We start from the raw sequence: 23142 nt of genomic DNA, 5'->3' as shown, positions 1-23142 counted from the left end.
GATCTAATTCAAACTGCCTGAACTGTTTTTGTTTGTTTGTTTTTTGCGGTACACGGGCCTCTCACTGCCGTGGCCTCTCCCATTGCGGAGCACAGGCTCCGGACGCGCAGGCTCAGCGGCCATGGCTCACGGGCCAAGACGCTCCGTGGCACGTGGGATCCTCCCGACCGGGGCACGAACCCGTGTCCCCTGCATCGGCAGGTGGACTCTCAACCACTGTGCCACCAGGGAAGCCCTGCCTGACCTGTCTTGAGGCGTTACACCACTAGATAGGATTTATCATTTTCATTGTCTTTAAATGTGGTGTGAACCCAAATGCCACCACCCTCACCAAGCTCTAGTCTTCAATTAAAATCTGTGCAGATGAGCTTCTACCTGGCTCCTGGCTTCTGCCTTCTTTGCTGAACCTGAGGCCCCAGCTCTGAATCCTGCCTCTATGGTTGGGATCCTGACAGTCTGCAAAATCCTCCCTTCTTTAGGGGCTGGACTCTGTATTCATGAGCTTGACGCTGGTTGAGGTCTAATTCTAACTGATCAATTTCCCCTGGAACTAAGATTATAATCTGCCTGATTTTCAGTAATACTGACAAAGCCTGGAAGATTACCATCTTCGCACCCCCTTTGCTCTCCTACCCACCAGACGGAACTTTGTACCGTGAAGTCAGTCATTCCACATTAGTTAGATTATGTTCAGTATCTGATACCTTACAAAGAAATTATATAGTCACATCAGCTTGACGATGAGAAGTGAAAAAAAAAAAACTATAAAGACATTTAATTCAGTTGCTTAAGCAGTTGTGACCCTTCCCATAAACCATTTCAAAGTATATAGCTTCTCAAAGTGACTGCGCTGCAGGTTCCTGGACTTGCTTTCAGTCATTTAACAAATATTTCAGTGACTATCCATTGTAAAAATATTTACCAATGGATTAATATTTAACCCTACAGAGAAAGCCCAAAATGCTCAGAGATAATATCTCCAAGACAACTGCTACTTTTCTTGGAGTTTTAAAAATCACATATCAGCACTTTGTTATAAAGCAGAAACAAACACACCATTGTAAAGCAATTATACTCCAATAAAGATGTTTAAAAAAATCACATATCAGTAGGAAAAACTGCTCTCTGTGTATACCTTAGTTCAGAGGTTTTCCAAGCATGTTAATTAACCTAGAAAGGCAGCAGCAGTACCCGGGAACTTGTTAGAAATGCAAATTCTTGAGCCCTACCCCAGGCCATCTCAATCAGAAATTCTGTGGATGGGACCCAGCTATCTGTGTTTTAACAAGACTCCCAGGTGATTCTGATGCTTACTAGTTTAAGAACCACTGCCTTAGCTTAGGCCCAGTGATCATATTCAGATTCCACCATTAATGGGGCTGAAACAAGGAGGTGACTCTGACTTAAGTAGTACCCTACCTGAATACCTGACATAATATGTCCTCTCTACAGCAAGAAAAACCAAGTGTATAATTTATGGTCAAAAATATTTGGGGGGCTTCCCTGGTGGCGCAGTGGTTGAGAGTCCGCCTGCCGATGCAGGGGACACGGGTTCGTGCCCTGGTCCAGGAAGATCCCGCATGCCACGGAGCGGCTGGGCCCGTGAGCCATGGCTGCTGAGCCTGCGCATCTGGAGCCTGTGCTCCGCAACGGGAGAGGCCACAACAGTGAGAGGCTCGCGTACCGCAAAAAAAGAAAATATATATATATATATTTGGGGACAACCTTCATTCATGTATAAGTCTGCAGCTTGTTTTTTATTTATTTTTTTAAACCCAGCAGTTCTTTTTTTGGGGGGAGCTGCATTGGGTCTTTGTTGCTGTGCGTGGGCTTTTCTAGTTGTGGCAAGTGGGGGCTACTCCTCTTTGTGGTGCGCAGGCTTCTCGCTGCGGTGGCTTCTCCTGTTGCAGAGCATGGGCTCTAGGTGTGGGGCTTCAGTAGTTGCGGTGCACGGGCTCAGTAGTTGTGGCTCACAGGCTTAGTTGCTCTGCGGCATGTGGGATCTTCCCGGACCAAGGATCGAACCGGTGTCTGCTGTATTGGCAGGCGGATTCTTAACCTCTGCACCACCAGGGAAGTTCCCTGAGGCTTGTTTTTATTTTATTTTATTTTATTTTATTTTTATAAATTAATTTATTTGGGACTGCATTGGGTCTTTTTTGCTGCGCACAGTCTTTCTCTAGTTGCGGTGAGCAGGGGCTACTTTTCATTGCGGTGCGTGGACTTCTCATTGCGGTGGCTTCTCTTGTTGCAGAGCACAGGCTCTAGGTGCGCAGGCTTCAGTAGTTGCAGCACACAGGCTCAGTAGTTGTGGCTCGTGGGCTCTAGAGAACACACTCAGTAGCTGTGGTGCATGGGCTCAGTTGCTCCATGGCATGTGGGATCCTCCCAGACCAGGGCTTGAACCCATGTCCCCTGCATTGGCAGGCGGATTCTTAACCACTGCACCACCAGGGAAGCCCCAAAACTAATATTTCTAATTTAAAATGTGATATAGAGTATGATTCCATTTTTCTAAATTTCTTTCTTTCTTTCTATATTTACCTAGAAAGGTGTTCACCTTGTTAAAGATAATTTCTGGGTGGTAGAATTTCAAGTGAATTTTTTTCTTTTGGTACTTTAAATTTTTAATAATGAAATAATAATGATGTATCATTTTTCGGAAATAATAGAGGCATTCTAATCTTTATTTTTTGGCCATGAGCACGACATGCAGGATCTTAGTTCCCTGACCAGGGATTGCACCCGCGCCCCCCTGCATTGGAAGCACAGGTCTTTTTTTTTTTTTTTTTTTTTTTTTTTTGCGGTACGCGGGCCTCTCACTGCTGGGGCCTCTCACTGCTCTGGCCTCTTCTGTTGCGGAGCACAGGCTCCGGACGCGCAGGCTCAGCGGCCACGGCTCACGGGCCCAGCCGCTCCGCGGCACGCGGGATCCTCCGGGACCGGGGCACGAACCCGTGTCCCCTGGATCGGCAGGCGGACTCTCAACCACTGCGCCACCAGGGAAGCCCTTGCACAGGGTCTTAACCACTGGACTGCCAGGGAAGTCCCGAGAGGCAGTCTAAAAAAAAAGTGTGTGGTTTGGGGGAAGATTGGGAGATATTAATGTCCCCAAAGAAATGTCTACAATCTAGAAAACCTAGTAGATCTCCTTTCTGAGTAGTCGTAATTGGTTTAAAAGAATTTTCTTTTCCTGTTGTCCACTAGTGTGATTTACCTCTCATCACCATTTGGCAATTTGAATATCCAAGAGGGACAGTTTATTGGTTTAAAAAACAATTCTTGACTTCAAATTCATTTGAGGAACATGGACAGTATGGGTGTATATGCCCTCTTAACAGTCAAAATATAAATATTAATATATAATACTATTATAAATATTATGAATAATACAAATATAAAAGGCTGCATTGACATAAAAAAGAATCCATGACATTGTGAATGTACTGACTGCCACTGAATTGTTCATGTTATTTTATTTATTTATTTTTGGGTGCGTTGGGTCTCTGTTGCGGTGTGTGGACTTCTCATTGGGGTGGCTTCTCTTGTTGCGGAGCACAGGCTCTAGGCACGTGGGCTTCAGTAGTTGTGGCACGTGGGCTCTAGAGCGCAGGCTCAGTAGTTGTGGCACACGGGCTTAGTTGCTCTGCGGCATGTGTGATCTTCCCGGACCAAGGATTGAACCCGCGTCCCCTGCATTTGCAGGCGGATTCTTAACCACCTTGCTGCCAGGGAAGTCCTTGAATTGTTCATTTTAGAATAAACAATTTGATTTATTTAGAATAAGAAATTTATATTATGTGACTAGCACATCAATTTTTAAAAATTATGAATTATTTAGAATAACAAACTATGCACTCTCCAGGAACAAAAGTTGGGTTTCTTTTGCTGTACGCGGGCCTGTCACTGTTGTGGCCTCTTCCGTTGCGGAGCACAGGCTCCGGACGCGCAGGCTTAGCAGCCATGGCCCACAGGCCCAGCCGCTCCGCGGCACGTGGGATCCTCCCGGACCAGGGCACGAACCTGCGTCCCCTGCATCGGCAGGCGGACTCCCAACCACTGCGCCACCAGGGAAGCCCAACAAAAGTTTAATCTATGTTTTATGAGAGATCCACCAAAGGGTTTAAGAAGTAAGCTCTACTCATCTTATTAAAATATTGCCATATGCACATAAAAATTTATTTACAGTAAAATTTTAGGCTATCTAGTACAAAACAAAGTTGCCTATCAAAATATTTTCACTTGTAAGAAATGCATTTTGAGAACTCACGGGCCCTTGGAGGTGGGTCTTTGATTTCCTAAAAAATTCAGAACTCTGAAGTAGAGGGCCTAGTACTCTTGAATTGAATTCCAAGGAAGCTGATTACTACACATGGCTCTAATAAAGTTTTGCCATAAACATCTGTGGGAAATCTGAGAGTAATCTTGTGGAGGGATATTAAGTTTGCAACACCTGTTGCTGTTTACCCCTGAAGTGTTATGTCCCCTTGTGGTAAATGAGGTGAATGCTTTGACACTTTTTCCTAAGGCGTCCAGAAAGCTCTAGGGATTGGTAAGAGGGCTGCCTTTCACTTTTTAAGCCCTGGTTTGAACCTAACCAGGTTAACCTTGTGACCTTGAATTGTTTATGTGAAATGAGGTGGTGATCTCAGTTCTGCCTTAAGGAAATGCCTTTCACATAGAAATTGGCACTAATTGGCCTCCCTGTTGACAGGGTTAGCTGAGAGGCTCATGATTAAATGGGCAGTGAGAACAGAAACGAAATACCCCACCTCAGCTCAGCATGCTGGCTGGAGGACACGCGGGTCAGCTACCAGTTCTCCCTTCTTCCAGCAGCATCCAACACACAAAGCAACTGGGTTGAACCAGGAGGCCCGGAAGGCCTACAACTTGTGCATTAAGGATACTTTCTATATGTCTGGCCCTGTTCTGTAAAGCAATCTTGACACGAATAGGGCCCTGGACCAGGATTCTTCAAACTTTTTCTGTAAAGGGCCAGAGAGGAAATGTTTTAGGCTTTGCAGACCGTACAGTCTCTGTTGCAACCACTCAACTCTGCTGACAAGAGCAGCCATAGAGAACGCATACATGAAAGAGTGTGCCAGTGTTCCAGTAAAACTTAATGGACAGCACAACATTGTAAATCAACTATACTCCAATAAAAATTAATTTTAAAAAACTTAATGGACACTGAAATTTGAATTTCATATGATCTTCACATATCAAGAAATATTATTTTTCTTTTGATATTTTTTCTCCAACTTTAAAAATGTAAACACCATTCTTAGCTTGCAGGCCATACTAAAACAAGCAGTGGGCCGGCTTTGGCCCACCATCCTTAGTTTGCCCATCTCTGCTCTAGACTGAGTGTTAGAGGGACTTTCCCTCACTCTCCCTCACTTTCACTCCTGGCTCAAACACTAACTAGCTATGGACCCAGGGCACTTTAACTTCTTTGGCCCTCAGTTTCTTCATGAAGTATGTTTGACAGAACAGATGAAACAAAGTTCCTTTTAGCCATAATTTTAAATTTCCTGATTCCATTATAGGAGCAGAAGTCAACCCAAGCAATGTTATGTATGCGAACTAGAAATTAGTTTACTTAAAGGAAACAAATCTTAATATCCTCAGTGTGAATCTTTGTCCTACTGTGAGGAACAATGTCACAACTCTGATAGCGAGATCAAAATTTGTAGCCTCATAGATGATTCACTTTGTTATAAAGCAGAAACTAACACATCACTGTAAAGCAATTATACTCCAATAAAGATGTTAAAAAAAAAAACTGTAACCTCCTAACTCCATTCAAAGGCTCCTTCATACCACTTCGTTCTATTTCTCCAGTGCTATTCTTCTTCTTTCCTGTTGTTTTTTTCTTGGTTTGTTTTTGTTTTTGGTGAGTGAAGAAAACACAGTGCCAGAGATTATTGGAAAACATTTTTCTCCTTCAAAGATGTTATTTTAAAATGTTAATGCTTTTGTGTCTTATTGGCAAGTATATTTTATAAGCACTCTGCTACCTAGGTGTACCTTATTGTTCGAGGTGATGACTGAGGGTTAGTAATCATTTTTACTGAAGAGCAGAAAAGAAAATCACCAAACAACTCATTCAAAACATTGATATATATATTTAAAAGTGAAGGTATTTTTTTTTTTTTTTTTTCTTTTTGCGGTATGCGGGCCTCTCACTGTTGTGGCCTCTCCCGTTGCGGAGCACAGGCTCCGGATGCGCAGGCCCAGCGGCCATGGCTCACGGGCCCAGCCGCTCCGCGGCATATGGGATCCTCCCAGACCGGGGCACGAACCCGTATCCCCTGCATCGGCAGGCGGACTCTTAACCACTGCGCCACCAGGGAGGCCCAAAAGTGAAGGTATTTTAATAGCATATTTATTTCTTCATAGATAACGTTTCATGTAACCCTTCATTTTTCCTTTTGTTCTTTATATCAGATATCCAGTCAATGTTTGCATTTCTCATAAATTGGTTTTTTCTTTTCTTTTCTTTTTTGTGGTACGTGGGCCTCTCACTGTTGTGGCCTCTCCCGTTGCGGAGCACAGGCTCCGGACGCGCAGGCTCAGCGGCCATGGCTCACGGGCCCAGCCGCTCCGTGGCATGTGGGATCTTCCCGGACCGGGGCACGAACCCGCGTCCCCTGCATCGGCAGGCGTACTCTCAACCACTGCGCCACCAGGGAAGCCCTCTCTCTTTTTTTTTTTTTGCGATACGCGGGCCTCTCACTGTTGTGGCCTCGCTCCGGACGCGCAGGCTCCCGACGCGCAGGCTTAGCGGCCATGGCTCACGGGTCTAGCCGCTTCGCGGCATGTGGGATCTTCCCGGATTGGGGCACGAACCCGTGTCCCCTGCATCGGCAGGCGGACTCTCAACCACTGCGCCACCAGGGAAGCCCCCTCTTTTCATTTTTAACAAGAAGTTTATTTAAACAACAAGGTGCTTGACTTGAAAGGAAAACCAAGATTCATTTCTTTTAGAGTAATTTATCCCTACTTAAAGACGGATTGCCCTACATGTAACAGCTACGTACAAAGAAGTTATAAGATTGTCCTTTGTTTTACAATGCTAAATGAAAAATATTAAAATTCTCCAATCGAACAAAGTATGCAAGAATTTTTATGTTGTTCTTTTTTTGTTAAACAGTGAGAGCAAAATAACTTACTGGAATATAAAGATAAGAGCTGATGAGGATGCCACTAATGGAGAAAAGGGGGTATTTTCACAGAACCAGTATTTTTCCCCAGCCCATCTCCATTTGATGTCGATCAAAACATACCATTGGCCATTTAGTTAAACAAATTTTAAAAATGCGTTATGCTTGTGCACATACACCAGTTACTTTATGTACAATAAAGGAATGGGGAACGGGAATACGAAAGAATAGAGAAACTATACTGTAGTAGTCAGGGTGTGGTGGAACCAAATTGCGGTTTTCTAATTGAAAATGTCTTCTTGGGCTGGAGGAACAGAATTCTGGAGTAAACTAGCAGGTTTCCTTTTTAGTAGACACCCCCTGTCTGCTGCTGGAACACATCAATTGTATCTTCATCCTCCATTTCCAACTGTGCAGGTGTGTCTGTTTCATTGATTGGCTGTCCATCAAATTGGAATCTGATCTGCCTCATTGACAAACCCTGTCATTCACGATAAGCTTTCTTAGTTTACTAAGTGGTGTATGCCTCTTAATCTTAAACTGCACCACAGAACCGTCCTGCCCCGCCACCTTCAAATTAATATGATCGTTGTTCTCAGTCTTGACTCCTCCCTTGGGCTTTTCCTCTGCAGTCCCCTCAGGTGCCGCTTCACAGAAGAGGAACTAGATCCGCACCGAAGGAGCACGCAAGCACCACCTGGAGCAGCAGAAGAGGGAGGCGGCAGCGGTGGAGAAGGCGGAGGGTGCCTCTCATATGTTGTTTTACGTTCCGTTTGTTCAAAGCGTTCAGTGACCCAGAGAAGGCCCACACTTTGCATTGCGTCGGTTGGCATGTCTCTTAGTCTCTCTTAAGTTATATTCTCTCCTTCTCCGCTTTGTTTTTCTTGTCATGAAGGCTCTAAGGTTTTGAAAAACATTAGATTGTAAACTACTTGAAATAATGGAAGTGTATCCTTTATCTTTGTATCTTCCTCTTTATTACCCAGGGCAGTCCCTGGAATTCAGCAGGCTTGGTATTTGTTCTTGTACTGTAGGTACTTCTACAAAGCCTTATGTTTTATTCAGATCCTCTGTAGAATGTCGAGGGAACTGCATCTGTTTAGGCCTAAACCAGGGTTGGTTGGTACCGACTTGAACATCTAGTCCTCCTGTCCCACACTTTTGTTCTTTATCATCTTATTCAGGGAACCATGTCCTTGCTTTTGAGCAGCACTGTGGTGGCATTCTAGAGGACACATAGATGAATAAAAGGTAATCCTGGATCCCTGCCTTTGAGAAGCTTAAACAACTGGTAACAGGTAGACTGTCAGAAGGGGGAAAGCAACACTTTGTTTCACAATCCATGATGATTTCAGTGTGTGAAGGAGATGCCTTAGCATCTTTTTCCCCCTCCCCCCATAATAAAACAGAGAAGAGAGACTTGTACCTAGAAGTCACAGGCCTCACTGGAAACAGAGTTCTTTCGAGATCTGGGCACCTGGAGTAGGGCCAACTCATTTTTGATCAGATTTGCATGTAAATAGTGAGATATAAGGCCCAGCTTTATACCCTCTGCTGTAACAAAACCTGAAACTGGATTTGGCATCTTATCTCAGGCCTCCATACTTTATTTGTTGGTGTCAGGGAAAGACTTAATCTCTCCTTCCATGTTTTAAATAGTAGGAATTTTGCTGACTTGCTCTGGCTGCAGGGCACTTAGTTGCATGCCTTCTTGACAGGCTGCTGCTCCAGCTTTCTTTCCAGAAGTAATATTTTCCAGCTCTCAGACCTGCCCTCTGACCCTGAGTTTAATGGGGAGGTGGAGTGATGGAGTCTGCTCATTTTGGTTAGAAAACTTACTGGCTTTGATGGCCCCAGTGCAGAAGAGCCAGCTGCCTTTACTTCCTTTAACTCAAAAATTATTGGGGCCACTTTTTTTTTGTGGTACGTGGCCCTCTCACTGTTGCGGCCTCTCCCGTTGCAGAGCACAGGCTCCGGACGCGCAGGCTCAGCGGCCATGGCTCACGGGCCCAGCCGCTCCGCGGCATGTGGGATCTTCCCGGACCGGGGCACGAACCCGCGTCCCCTGATTCGGCAGGCGGACTCTCAACCACTGCGCCACCAGGGAAGCCGGGGCCACTTTTTAATTGTAGAATATTTGGAAAGTATAGAAAAGCTCAAAGAAAGAAATAAAAATTGCTTGTAATCCCACTATCTAGAAATAACTTTTGTTAACGTAATCATAATTATTCCAGTTTTCTTCTCCCCAAACAAAAATGGGATTATGGGGTATTTTATTTTATATTATTTATTTATTTATTTAAAATTTTATTTATTTATTTTATTTTTGGCCTCATTGGGTCTTTGTTGTGGTGCACGGGCTTCTCATTGCGGTGGCTTCTCTTGTTGTGGAGCACGGGCTCTAGACACACGGCCTTCAGTAGTTGTGGCACACGGGCTCAGTAGTTGTGGCTCATGGGCTCAGTAGTTGTGGCTTGTGGGCTCTAGAGCGCAGGGTCAGTAGTTGTGGCGCACGGGCTTAGTTGTTCCGCGACATGTGGGATCTTCCCGGACCAGAGCTCAAACCCATGTCCCCGACACCGGCAGGCGGATTCTTAACCACTGTGCCACCAGGGAAGCCCTAAGGGGTGTTTTAAATTCTTTATGGATATTAATTCCTTTAACGAAGTAGGGAGGGGCAGAGTGATGGGAAGTTTGTACTGGCTCCTTGACCAAGCTATATAGTCAGCTTCTTACGAGACCTCTTTTTAAAATTTTATTTATTTGTATTATTTTTATTTATTTATTCATTTATTTTTATTGAGGTATAGTTGATTGATGATACTGTGTTAGTTTCAGGTGTACAGCATAGTGATTCAGTTATATATATATATTCTTTTCCATTATATGTTATTACAAGACATTGAATAAGTTCCCTGTCCTATACAGTAGGTTTTTGTTGTTTATTTTCTGAACCCTCTTTTTGACTAGGCCTCCACATTGGGCCTCATCCTATCTTCTGCTTGCCCTGCCCCAGAATATTGCTAAATCAGTTTAGTGCATATCCTTAACCCTTGATAACTGATCAAGTTCTGCATCCCCCCACCCTTGATGTATAAATCCTTGAGGTGACTTTAGCAAGGACTCTCTTAGGTCAGTTTAGCAAGAATCCCCCTATCCTTGATGTCTCCTATCAGTAATTTTCTATCCACTGACTTCCTCACTCTGTTTCTTGGCAAAAATCCCCAGCTTCTATGCTGTCTTTGCTCTACAGCTATCTTTGCTGTCTAGACTTTGCAATAGTCTTGAACAAAATCATCCTTACCATTTTAACAAGTGTCAGAATTATTTTTTAAAAATTTTTATTGGAGTACAGCAGGTTTGCAATGTGTTAGTTTCTGCTGTACAGAATAATTTTTTTATCACTTCTCACATCAGAATCATGGGGTTTCTTTTTTTTTTTTTTACATCTTTATTGGAGTGTAATTGCTTTACAATGTTGTGCTAGTTTCTGCTGTATAACAAAGTGAATCAGATATACGTATACATATATCCCCATATCTCCTTCCTCTTGCGTCTCCCTCCCATCCTCCCTATCGCACCCCTCTAGGTGGTCACAAAGCACCGAGCTGATCTCCCTGTGCTATGCAGCTGCTTCGTACTAGCTATCTATTTTACATCTGGTAGTGTATATATGTCCATGCCACTCTCTCACTTCGTCCCAGCTTACCCTTCCCCCTCCCCGTGTCCTCAAGTCAATTCTCTCTACATCTGCGTATTTATTCCTGTCCTGCCCCTAGGTTCATCAGAACCGTTTCTGGTATTCTTAGGCTCTTAGTGTTCCAAGCTAAGGACTTTTTTTCTTCAATGTTTATTTTCTTTTTTGGCCCCTTACCATTGAGAAGATAAAGAAGTGAAATGTTTAAAGGCAAATCAGAATTAGCTTTGTGGATATCTGGCTCTCAGGCTCTGATTTTGCATCTCTTAGGACCTCACTGGGCTCAATGATTACTGAAACTGCATTAGGGTTCCTACTGTTGGGAGTGAAGGTGGAGCTGTAGAATCATGAAGCTGGAAGGGACCCTAAGAAATCCTTCAGGTCAGCCAAGTATTTTTACTCCCACTTTACAGATTAAGCTACTGTGGTCCAGAGTCTTGTCTAAGTTAAGCAGCTAGAATAAAGAAGGTAATTTATTTTCTTTAAAAAGAAATGGCATTGTGACTTCCCTGGTGGTCCAGTGGTTAAGATTCCGTGCTCCCATTGCAGGTGGCACGGGATTGATCCCTGGTCAGGGAACTAAGATCCTGCATGTCATGAGGCACGGCCAAAATAAAAATAAAAATAAAGTATGCTGCTGCTGATTTTAAAGAAAAAAAGAAAGAAAGAAAAAGGAAGTGGCATTAAATGTCCTTCCCTTTTTTTTTTTTTTTTTTTTTTTTTGTAGTATGCAGGCCTCTCACTTTTGTGGCCTCTCCCATTGCGGAGCACAGGCTCCAGACGCGCAGGCTCTGTGGCCATGGCTCACAGGCCCAGCCACTCCCTGGCATGTGGTATCTTCCCGGACCGGGACACGAACCCGTGTCCCCTGCATCGGCAGGCGGACTCTCAACCACTGCGCCACCAGGGCCCTCTGATATACGTTTTTGAGAGCATTTTTTGAACAAGTATTTGCACATGGTAAACATAGTGGAAAATAAGCCTCCCTTTTACCCTGTCCCCTGTTTCTTTCTCTGGAGGTAACCACTCTTATCACCAGCTTCTTATGTACCCTTCCAGAGATCTTCCAGCCACACATGAAAATATGTGCCCTTTTTCTTTCTTTCTTTCCTTCTTTCTTTCTCTTTCTTTCTTTCCTTCTTTCTTTCTCTCTTTCTTTCTTTTTTCTTTCTTCCTCTTTCTTAGTTTCTTTCTTTTCTTAAAAATCATACTAGACCTATTTAGTTTTCTTTCTTTTTTTTTTTTTTTTTTTTTGCGGTATGCGGGCCTCTCACTGTTGTGGCCTCTCCCATTGCGGAGCACAGGCTCAGAGGCCATGGCTCACGGGCCCAGCCGCTCCACGGCATGTGGGATCTTCCCGGACCGGGGCACGAACCCGTGTCTCCTGCATCGGCAGGCGGACTCTCAACCACTGCGCCACCAGGGAAGCCCTAATTTTCTTTTTAAATTAAAGTATATATATGGGATATTGTCTTGTCTCAGCATATAAAGTTTTGTCTTATCCTTAATGACTGCATAGCATGCCATTTGGATTTGTATATAATGTTAGAATTACTTTGTCCTTTCTCAGGCATAGAGTCCACTGGGGGGGGGAAATCCTTCCATCTTGAGACTTTCTAGTTTTTAGTTTGACTATTCTGTGCCTCTTTAAGTGGAGAATGATAACAAATCTGTCTTCTAAAATGTTTGTGTCTGGTCTGCAGAGACCCCAAAGATGGGAGGCCCTTGAGAAGTCCCAGTTTCTCTAGTTTTGCCATGTAATACAGGCCATTCAGGTTGGAGGCTTACAGTTTTCCTCTTAACTTTTAAGACATGTTCCATTTTGTAGGAGTTTGGAAATATTTGGGTGGTAGCTGATCCTTTGGGAAAGCAAGTGACTATGTAGTTGACTGTAGTTTAAAAGTTTCCCCATCACATTCTTTCTCCCTTCTTTTGTTAATTGAACTAGCTTAAATAAAATGATAGGACAAATTTCACACATCTGAACAAAAGTTTCCACAGTTTAAGGCAGCTCTAGGGCTTCCCTGGTGGTGCAGTGATTGAGAGTCTGCCTGCCGATGCAGGGTACTCGGGTTCATGCCCCGGTCCGGGAAGGTCCCACATGCCGCGGAGCGGCTAGGCCCGTGAGCCATGGCCACTGAGCCTGCGCGTCCGGAGCTTGTGCTCCGCAACAGGAGAGACCACAACAGTGAGAGGCCCGCGTACTGCAAAAAAAAAAAAAAAAAAAAAAAGGCAGCTCTACCTCATAATTTCAGGCCATGAAACCTCTTAGCTGTGTCTACCTGCCAGTAGCCTTGCAGCTACAGGCCTTGCTAGTAAGGGCCTGATTGTCTCTGTTTATTTCCAGTTCAAATTCTTGGGACAGAGACTCAAGCTCAGGACAACTTTTCACAGCAGACCACAGGTCCAATGAGTCAGGGTGATGGTCTCCTGCTTCCCCCTCTAGCCAGCTGTGTGGGGAAGGAGACACTGGGATCTCTGCTTCACCACCAGCAGCTTTGTCCTCATGGGCAAGCTGCCTAAACTGTCTTTTGTTTTTTTTGTGGAAGATGGGCCTCAATATTACCCCTTTCAGAGGGTTAATTTTGAAGATAAAATTAGATCACACATGTAAAACTTAGTACAGTTCTAGGCACAGAGCAAGCTGAGAGTAAATGGGAATTATCATTATCATTATTATGGAAAAGACACTGTAGTAGATGCTAGAGATACAGAGATAAAAGTCATAATTCCCCAGGCTGGGGAACACAGGAAAGTCATCTTTATCATGACGGAGACGGGGAGCTTGGCCCTCCCTGTGTAGGCTATACAGACATAGACATTTAGTTCATTTGGGCTCTCTGCTGTATTTACCCATCCATCCATCTCAGAGTCAGACTTCAGATGTGAGATGGTTTCTTGGGTTTGCATGCTTATTTGAACTGAAAATTGTGTCAGACTTATTTGTCATAGGGAACCCTGATTTGGCGGTTGTCTGACTCCATTTCTTACTGTGTGACTGGGAAATACTTCTTAATCCAACCTATCTTCGGTTACCTCATCCGTTAAAAAAAAAAAAAAAAAAAGATAGAGATACTAATAGAAGGTAACACAGAGTTGTGAAATTAAGGCCCCCAGCATACAGTGTTCAATAAATGTTAGCAATGGTTATTAACATCACCTATCATTTACCGTGAAAAGTGACTCGCCAGGGGCAGAGAGCAGATTATCTCGAATTATTGTAGTTGTTATTGATGATTGATCAGCTGAGGGAGTGGGGATCTGGAACGACCCCCAAGTCTCATCAAGTCCCTCTACTCCCTCTTATAGCACTGATTGTACTAAAAATGTCCTTCCTCTTCTTTTCCGGAGAAGCCCTCACCCAGTGCAACAATAAGGGTTCCAGCCTTTCTGTCCCTCAGCTTCTGAATTGTACCTCATGCTCCGAGGTGCTGGCTAGAGTCTGCTGTGACAGATCACAAGTCCCTCTCCCTTCACTCCTGGGGATTCTTTTCGGAATCCCCATCCCAACCCAGGCCTGAATCCCAGGGATCTCACCACTGCGCCTTGCCAGCCATTGGGGCTGGCACCTCTGGATCACTTTCCGTCCCTTACACTTTAACTCTGTTGGATAACCCAGGAGCGAGACCAGACCCCAGAACCTCAGAAGGTCATGAAAAAGGTCCTTAGAATTGAGTCCCAACTCCTCATTTTACAAGAAAGTAAACTGAGGCCAGAGAGGGAAAGAAACTTATGCAAACTGATTAGCAGACGGAGACTCAAATCTGGGTCTCCTGCTCCCGACCCGAGCGAGTCTGCCCCTCGTGGCCTCTCTCCCTGGGGGCGATCCCAAAGCCAGGGCGACGGCGGCCATCCTGGTCCTCCCGGCTCTGAGGAACCTTGGCCGTACCGTTCGCGCCGCAGTTGGAGGCGGCTCGGCTCCCCGGGGACTGCGGGGCTACCCTAAGGCTTGGAAAAGCCCCAGTGAGCGCCCAGCGGGGGAAGAGGAGCTCCGGACTGCCGGGGAGCAGAGAAGTGAAGGGAGTCGCCCGGGGTGGGAGTTCGGGGACTGGGTGGGCAGAGACCTGGCTGGGGTGTGGAGAATGACCTGGGAACTTAGCGCCTGGAGACCACTATTGGGCTCCTGCGGAGGGAGAGCGGTGGCCGTCCCAGCCTGCAAGTCCCGCCCCACCCCCGGCCTGGCGCGTACATCGGCCCCGCCCCCTGGAGTCCCGTTCTCCCGGCAGCCGGCGCCGAGCACAGTAAGCTGATCCCTCCCGTCGGCCGCAGCCGCCGGTGCAGCGCGGTTGCCGAGCCCGGCGATGCGTTAGGCTGCGGGCCCTGGCCGCCGAGGCAGCATGGCCCGGCCCGTGCAACTGGCGCCGGGCTCCTTGGCGCTCGTGCTCTGCAGGCTGGAGGCGCAGGAGGCGGCGGGGGGCGCGGAGGAGCCGGGCGGGCGTGCGGTGTTTCGCGCCTTCTGCCGCGCCAACACACGCTGCTTCTGGAACTCGCGGCTGGCGCGCGCCGCCTCGCGGCTGGCCTTCCAGGGCTGGTTGCGGCGCGGGGTGCTGCTGGTTCACGCGCCTCCGGCCAGCCTGCAGGTGCTGCGCGACGCCTGGTGCCGTCGGGCGCTGCGCCCGCCGCGCGGCTTCCGCATCCGGGCGGTGGGTGAGTGTGGGGCCCAGAGGGGAGGGCGCTCCGCGCGAGCTGCGGGACCGAGCCCCGGCCACCGGGTTGCGTGCGCCCGAGGCTCAACGCTGGGGAGCGGGAGGTGGCGGTGGGGGCCGAGGGGTTGGGAGGACAGACTGAGTGGCTGGAGGAGGGCCGTACTCCTAAGACATTCCCTCTTGCTGGCACACAGGAGCTTCGGCCTCTTAAGATATGCCTGGGCGCTGCCCTGAGCCGACTCCAGTGTGACTCCATTCCTCAACTCTTTCAGCCAGTGGAGTGCACAGGGTCCTGGTCGAAGGAACTTTCTACTTGCAAAAGTGATGCTCTAGGGAGAGAGGTTTTGGGCCCGGGGAGACAGAGTTGCGGTCAGGAGACAGGGGCCTCTGTCTCGGCTCCATGGGGGTGCTTAGGAAGGGTGCACCAGGGGCTGGCCAGATTCTACCGATTGTGAACTGGCTTTTTAAAATAATTAATTAATTAACTTTTGGCTGCGTTGCGTCTTCATTGCTGCGTGCGGGCTTTCTCTAGTTGTGGCGAGAGGGGCCTACTTTTCGTTGTGGTGCGCGGGCTTCTCATTGCGGTGGCTTCTCTTGTTGTGGAGCACAGGCTCTAGGCGCGCGGGCTTAAGTAGTTGTGGCTCACGGGCTTAGTTCCTCAGCAGCATGTGGGATCTTCCCAGACCAGCCCGAACCCACGTTCCCTGCATTGACGGGCAGATTCTCAACCACTGCACTACCAGGGAAGTCCATTTGTTTGTTTGTTTCAAATGACAGACTAGGAGCGGACTACAGGCTGTGGTTTTCCTGCCCTGCTGTACTGGATGCTGTGGTGGTCTTGGATCAGGGCCTAGCGGAAGGTTTGGGGTTGTTAACTGCTAGGGAAAAAGAAATAACAAATGGTGCTGTGGACACATCCCATCCCATTACCTAAATAGAGAGAGTTCCTCCTTTCCAATCTTTTCAGAGAGCCCGTTTGTTAGGAGACAGACAGCAGCTTTTTGCTTGTATAAAATAGCTTCTCGTTTGAGAACTTAAACCACTGCACCGCCAAGTGGTCTCTGTTAACCTACTAAACTCAGGTGGGTGTCAGCTCCTTGTCACAGGCTGGTTCTGTCTGCATTTAGTGGGGTGGTGAGGACCATTTGATGGTGTGCTGTTGACAAGTCACCAGTTGTTCCAGCCCCAAATTTTGACTCCTACCAAGCAACCCCTCTCTGTCTCAGCCCATAAATCATCCTAGGAGGAGGGGGAGGAGAAGGAACAGCAAATAAAAAACATTTGTTTTAGTCCCCAGGTGTAAAGCAGCAGGGTAGCATGAGGCACTTGATGTTGTGTATTATCTAGTCAGAGATGACGTCTCCACATCCCAGGCCAGTGAGGTTACACCTTGGCTTCTCACCTCCATGCATCCAGTTCTATGTGGTACCTCTACCCCCGACCCCCACCTTTCTTCCCTTAAGCGCAAAAAAGAGCTCAGTTGCAAAGCCACATGCACACATTTCACTTCCTTTTCTTTTCTTTTTTTTTTTTTTTTTTGCGGTATGCGGGCCTCTCACTGTTGTGGCCTCTCCCGTTGCGGAGCACAGGCTCCGGATGCGCAGGCCCAGCGGCCATGGCTCACGGGCCCAGCCGCTCCGCGGCACATGGGATCCTCCCAGACCGGGGCACGAACCCGTATCCCCTGCATCGGCAGGCGGACTCTCAACCACTGCGCCACCAGGGAGGCCCTCACTTCCTTTTATTTGCAGGAGTGAGTGAAGAAAATAGGTTTCTGGCGTTGACAGCGGTGAGCCAAGTAGCCAAGCCAAAATTCTTAAAGGGGAAGGGGTTTTTCGGACAGACTGGATGAAAAACTCTTTTCAGTTCTGTGTCCTCGGGTTTTTCTGGTTTGAATTAGTGGTTGCATTCTCTCGTTCCCCCACCCCCTTTCAGAGGGTGAGCATAGAGTACATTGCAGAGAGGGAGTGGATGGGCTTGGGGTCTGGACCTGAGGGTGAAATAGAGAGGGCCTGTGCTAAGCCAGAGGCAGCCGTGATGCCGCCACCTGGGGTCCAGCCAGCAGTGGTGAATGCTGGTTCCTGGGTTGGCCCTGTGTTCTGCCATCTGAAAGATGCAGTGGACAACGTGAACGTATTATCAAGTACTCTGATTCTCCACCCACTAGGTAGTGCTGCCTTATTGCACAGTTCAGGATGTGATGGACACTGTAGTCGGTGGAGTGTGCAATACAGTGGTCTTTGCACTGGGTCATCTCCCCTGATGTGGGGCTCTTGGCAGGAATGATTTTGAGGTTTTTAACAGAGTCCTGATAAGAATTTGGACATTTAGCTGTAATTTGTACAAAACCAGCTCTTAGGACATTTTGAGGAGCAAAACAGGGAAAGATCTTATTTGATGCTAGTCGGTGGATGCACATGGGGAGGGAGGTTTGTTTTGAATAGAGTTGCTAATTACTACTCTCACTTGGGGGTCCTTGGGTCAGATCAAAGGAGAGGAGGCATCAGTGCAGCTCTTGGGTCATCTTAAGAGTCCCAGAAGGTGCTGAATGCAGGAGAAGCTGACTTCTCCCAAAGAAACTGGAAGTTTCAGTCTGCTTGCTTTCCCAAATCTGGCATTATTGGCTTCCAGAGGCTAAAATGGGTTTCCAAGAAGGCAAGGAAGAGCAGCTGAGAACTATTGCAGGTTCTCATTCCACTCTTGCTGTTACTTTGTGGGAAAGAGCAAAATTCTAGAAAAAGACAAAAGAGTCAATTTGGTCAGATCAATTTGGTCTCTTTGCTATAGATTTTGTTGTTGTTTTGTTTTTTAAGGCTCACTCCTACATAAGAGCATTTGGGCGTAGGGAATGTTGCTTATCTGCTCAGAGAAAATGCAGGGAGGGGAGGTGGGGTGGTCATCAGCTTTATAAACCCACTGTGCTCCACGGGTCCTTCTCCTGGGCTTCTGGACCTGGGGCTCATGGAGGCCTCATAAGATATGAGGAAGGAGCGCCATGGCCGAGCAGACAGGAGCAACCTGAGCCCCAGGGACAGACCTGAATTTAAGGTCTGCAGGACTTTATGTTTTCTCCATGTTTTGTGCCTCTTCTTTCCCTCTTCACTTTCTCTACCTCAGCTTTACTCTGATGAGAAAAATAGTTTCCAGGCTGACAGCATCTCCCTAAAAAGGGGACAAAGGATCTTTAGCAGGATCACCAGGAGCTAACTCTTCTTTTGTGCTCTAGTCCTCAAGTGTTTTCTGTTTCTCTCTTTTTTTTTTTTTTAATTAGCAAATAACCTTAACAAATGAAAGGGTTGAGCTCTGGAAGTTGGAGGGAGTCCTCTGCTTCCCAGGCTGAGCCACTGCAGGTGGTACAGGTGGGGGACACCTGTGTTTGTTTGGGTGAATCAGTTCTTGCTAGAGGACCACACCCACTGGGGAGTTGAAAGGTTAATCATGGCCTCCTGGGGTAAGGGAGGGATGGCTACTTGGCCAAAGTAGTTTGTTCCTCGAAATTTATAGCTGAGGTATCCCCACTCTTTTAGATGAAAGGCTCAGTGTGGCCTTTCATCTTTTTTCATTGAAAGAAAATAAAAATAAAAATGCCTGTGGGGAGTTCCCTGGTGGCCTAGTGGTTAGGATTCTGGGCTTTCACTGCCGTGGCCTGGGTTCAGTCCCGGGTCGAGGAACGGAGATCCTGCAAGCTGTACAGCGGGGCCGAGAAAAGAAAAAAAGAAAAAAGCCTGTGGCTTCTTCAAAATACTTGCTTCATTAATGTATTCATCTGCTAGGTACTGTTCTCATTTTTTTCTATGTTTTAATGTATCTTTCAATTAGAGTTGCATGTGTTCTCAGAGAAAATGGAGTCGGCCTGTTTATTTCATATTCAGTTCAAGAGGGGATAGTTGAGGGGCTTCCCTGGCCGTCCAGTGGTTAAGAGTCCACGCTCTCACTGCATGGGGCACGGGTTTGATCCCTGGTCAGGGAACTAAGATCCCACGTGCCACATGGTGCTGCAAAACAAAAACAAAAACAAGTGCCCAGGAAGAGTAGAGGCCAATCACTCTTTTATACTAGGTATAAATTTCAGAATCTATTTTGGGATCTTGTTTGGGAGAAGAACAGCTCAAGGGTACCTGGTGCCTGATTGGTACAAGAGTTGGGCAAATGACTTATCCTTATCTGATTTGGGGAGTGTCCAAGGGGAGTGTGTAGAGATGCTGAGCAGAGGGAATTGTCCAACTCCTATTCTTCCTTGTTTCTGAAGTCATGAACTGGCAGTAGGGCATTCTGTTGGGTTTAGTAGCTAATGGAATTTTTAAAGTGAAATTTGCATTTAGTGAAATGCACAAATCATAAGTGTAGCATTTTATGCATTTTCCAAGTACTATACATGAGTGTAACCCAAGTTTCCAGCAGGATTTAGAACATTACCATTACTCTAGAAAGTTCCCTCTTGCCCCCTCCCAGTCAGCTCTTCCCCCACCCTCAGAAGTAACCACTATTCTGATTTTTTAAACCGTAAATTAATTTTGCTTGTTCAAGAGCTTCAAGTAAATGGAATCATATTCTATGTACTCTTTTGTGTGAGGATTCTTTCACTCAGCTTCATGTTTCTGAGATTCATCTCTGTTGCATTACTAATTTGTTCCTTTTTATTGCTGAGTAGAATTCCATTATATTAATATACCACCATTTATTCATTTACCCCTAGATGAACTCTTGGGATGTTTCCAATATGGCTGTTATGAAAAAGCTTTTATGAATATTTGTGTACACATTTTTTAAGCTTTTATTTCTTTTGGGTCCTTACTTAGGAGAGGAATTGCTGACTCATTGAGTGGGTTATGTTTAGTTTTATGACACCTTTTTCCAAAGTGGTTGTACCATTTTACACTCCTACCCATGAAATGAGACATTTTGGTTGCTCCACATCATTGTCAACACTTGATGTTGTCAGTCTTTCTAATTTTGGCTATTCCGGTGGTATATAGTGGTATCTTGTAGTTTTCTTTTTTTTGCGGTATGTGGGCCTCTCACTGCTGTGGCCTCTCCCGTTGCGGAGCACAGGCTCCGGATGCGCAGGCCCAGCGGCCATGGCTCACGGGCCCAGCCGCTCCGCGGCATATGGGATCCTCCCAGACCGGGGCACGAACCCGTATCCCCTGCATCGGCAGGCGGACTCTTAACCACTTGCGCCACCAGGGAGGCCCTCTTGTAGTTTTAATTTGCATGCCCCAAAGATTTTCTCCTGTGTTTTCTTCTAGAAGTTTTATAGTTTTATGGTTCAATATTTACGTCTATGATCCATTAGAGTTATTTGTGTGAATGGTATGAATTGTAGTTGGAAGTTTTTGGGTTTTTTTTTTGTCATATGGGTGTCCAGTTGTTCATGACAATTTGTTGAAAAGACTAGCCTTTCTCATTGAATTTCCTTTGTAATTTTGTTGAAAATCAGTTTACTATATACGTGAGGGTCTATTTCCATTCATCTTGAGTCTATCCTTTCACCCAATACTGTACTTACTGTACTTTTTAGTAAGACTTGAAATCAGATATTGTGAGTCCTCCAACTTTGTTCTTTCTCCAAATTGTTTTGGCTACTCTAGGTTCTTTGTTTTTCCACATAAATTTTGGAATCAGCTTGTCAATTTCTAAAAAAAAAAAAAGAAAAAACAGCTGAGATTTTAATTGGGATTGTATTGAAACAGTAGATCACTTTGAAGTTAGATGCAAAATTCATCCTGGTTTTCCCCAAACTGCCTTGGTTTTAGAAATGATATTCTTGCATCTTGGGAACCCCCTCCATCCCAGGCAGACTGGGATGATTGGTCACCCTTATTTGGGGAGAATTGACATCTTAACAATTCATGAATATGGTATAACTCTGCTTGAGTGTTCTTAATTTCTCTTGGCAATGGTTTGTACTTCTAAGTGTACAGGTCTTGAATATATTTTTTAATTTATGTTCCTAAGAATGTTTTTGGATGCCATTATATATAGAATTACTTTAAAATAAACTTTTTATTTTGGAATTATTCTATTCTATTTTATTCTATTCTATTCTATGCCACAAGGCATGTGAGATCTTAGTTTCCTGACCAGGGATCCAACCTGTGCCCCCTGCATTGGGAGCGCAGAGTCTTAACCACTGGACCGCGAGGGAAGTCCTTGGAGTAATTTTATATTTACAGAAAAATTGCAAAGATAGTACAGAGTTTTATATTCATCACCCAGTTTCCCATAATGTTTTTTACCTTACCTTTTAATTCACATATAAAATTAACCATTTTAAGGTATACAATTCATTGGGTTTTAGTATATTCAGAATGTTATGCAATCATCCCCATTATCTAATTCCAGAACATTTTCATTACCCCCAAAAGAAACACTGTACCCACTAGCAATTTATCCCCATTTTCCCCTCCCCTGAGCCCCTGCCAACCACGAATCTACCTTCTGTCTTTATGAGTTTGCCTATTCTGGACATTTCATGTAAATGGAATCACACGTAAATGTGATCTTTTGTATCTGGTATATGTCACTTAGCATAATGTTTTCAAGGTTCATTTGTGTTGTATCATATGTACTTCATTCATTTTTATGGCTGAATAATATTAATTGTATGGATATAGCACGTTTTGCTTATCTGTTCATCAGTGGATGGTTATTTGGGTTGATTTCACTTTTTGGCCACTATGAATAATGCTGCTATGAACATATGCTGCAAGTCTGTGTGTGGACATATATTTTTATTTTTGGGTAGATCCCATTTGGTTATTTTTTATTGTTTTATTTTTTTTGCGGTACGCGGGCCTCTCACTGTTGTGGCCTCTTCCGTTGCAGAGCACAGGTTCCGGACGCCCAGGCTCAGCGGCCATGGCTCACGGGCCCAGCTGCTCCGCGGCATGTGGGATCTTCCCGGACCGGGGCACGGACCCGTGTCCCCTGCATCGGCAGGCGGACTCTCAACCACTGCACCACCAGGGAAGCCCCCATTTGGTTATTTTTTAATAATTTGTTTCTCTGATAAGATTTCCAATTTGTTCATTACAAGTATGTTTTCTTTTTAAATCTTTCAGCATAGTTATACCAGCTTCTATAAAAATCCTTGTCATTCTAATATCTCAGTCATCTCAGGGTCAGTCTCATTGGTTGCCTTTTCTTTTGAATGGTTCGCATTTTCCTGTTTCTGTGTTGTTTAGTACTGTGGATTGTATCTCTGACATTATGAGTGATATGTTTTAGAGACTGGATTGTTATGTTCCTCTGTAGAGTTTGATTTTTCTGTTTATCAGGCAGTTAATGTGGCTGGGCTCAAATCTCTGAACTCTGTTTCCCCTGTAGTAAATGGCAGCTAAAATCTCTTAAAGTAAGGAGGTTATGCCCTCCCATAGTTCATAGTTCAGCCATAGAGTCAGACTGAGTTTATATGCAGACTTTGGGGTTCCACCTCCTTGGCTCAGTCCTTTCCAGCATCACTTTCTTGCTGTTGTAGCTGCTCCAGAGTGGCCTTAGCTTCTTTAAGCCAGTAAGACCGGCTTTTGGGTTTCTACCAAAGTTTTAGCCTCCTGGCCTGGCTCCTAATGGAGCCTGCCTTTAGGTGAAGAGCTATAAAAAGAAATGGGAAACTTATCCATTGCCATTTCCT

At 45.6% G+C, this 23142-nt stretch overlaps 2 protein-coding genes across 4 annotated transcripts in view; one reads left to right on the top strand and one right to left on the bottom strand.

The window, feature by feature from the left end:
- Nucleotides 1-7334: 7334 nt before the first annotated feature.
- On the bottom strand, nt 7335-7984 carry LOC132488804 (small ubiquitin-related modifier 2-like). Its single transcript, XM_060097467.1, is given in 3 exon segments — nt 7335-7670; nt 7673-7813; nt 7933-7984. Coding segments are annotated over 3 exon segments (351 nt in total). The 3' UTR covers nt 7335-7512.
- Nucleotides 7985-15200: 7216 nt separating this feature from the next.
- STOX1 (storkhead box 1) overlaps nt 15201-23142 on the top strand; it is a 51855-nt gene continuing 43913 nt past the window's right edge. For all 3 annotated transcript variants that reach the window (XM_060092285.1, XM_060092302.1, XM_060092293.1), the window contains exon 1: nt 15201-15510. In XM_060092285.1, coding sequence (XP_059948268.1) covers nt 15201-15510 — 310 coding nt within the window. The remainder of the gene's footprint in view (nt 15511-23142) is intronic.

Source organism: Mesoplodon densirostris, chromosome 1 (genome assembly GCF_025265405.1).
Source record: "Mesoplodon densirostris isolate mMesDen1 chromosome 1, mMesDen1 primary haplotype, whole genome shotgun sequence".
Lineage (NCBI taxonomy): Eukaryota > Metazoa > Chordata > Mammalia > Artiodactyla > Ziphiidae > Mesoplodon > Mesoplodon densirostris.
The sequence above is the reverse complement of the archived record's forward strand: the minus strand, read 5'-3'. Positions and strand labels throughout refer to the sequence as shown.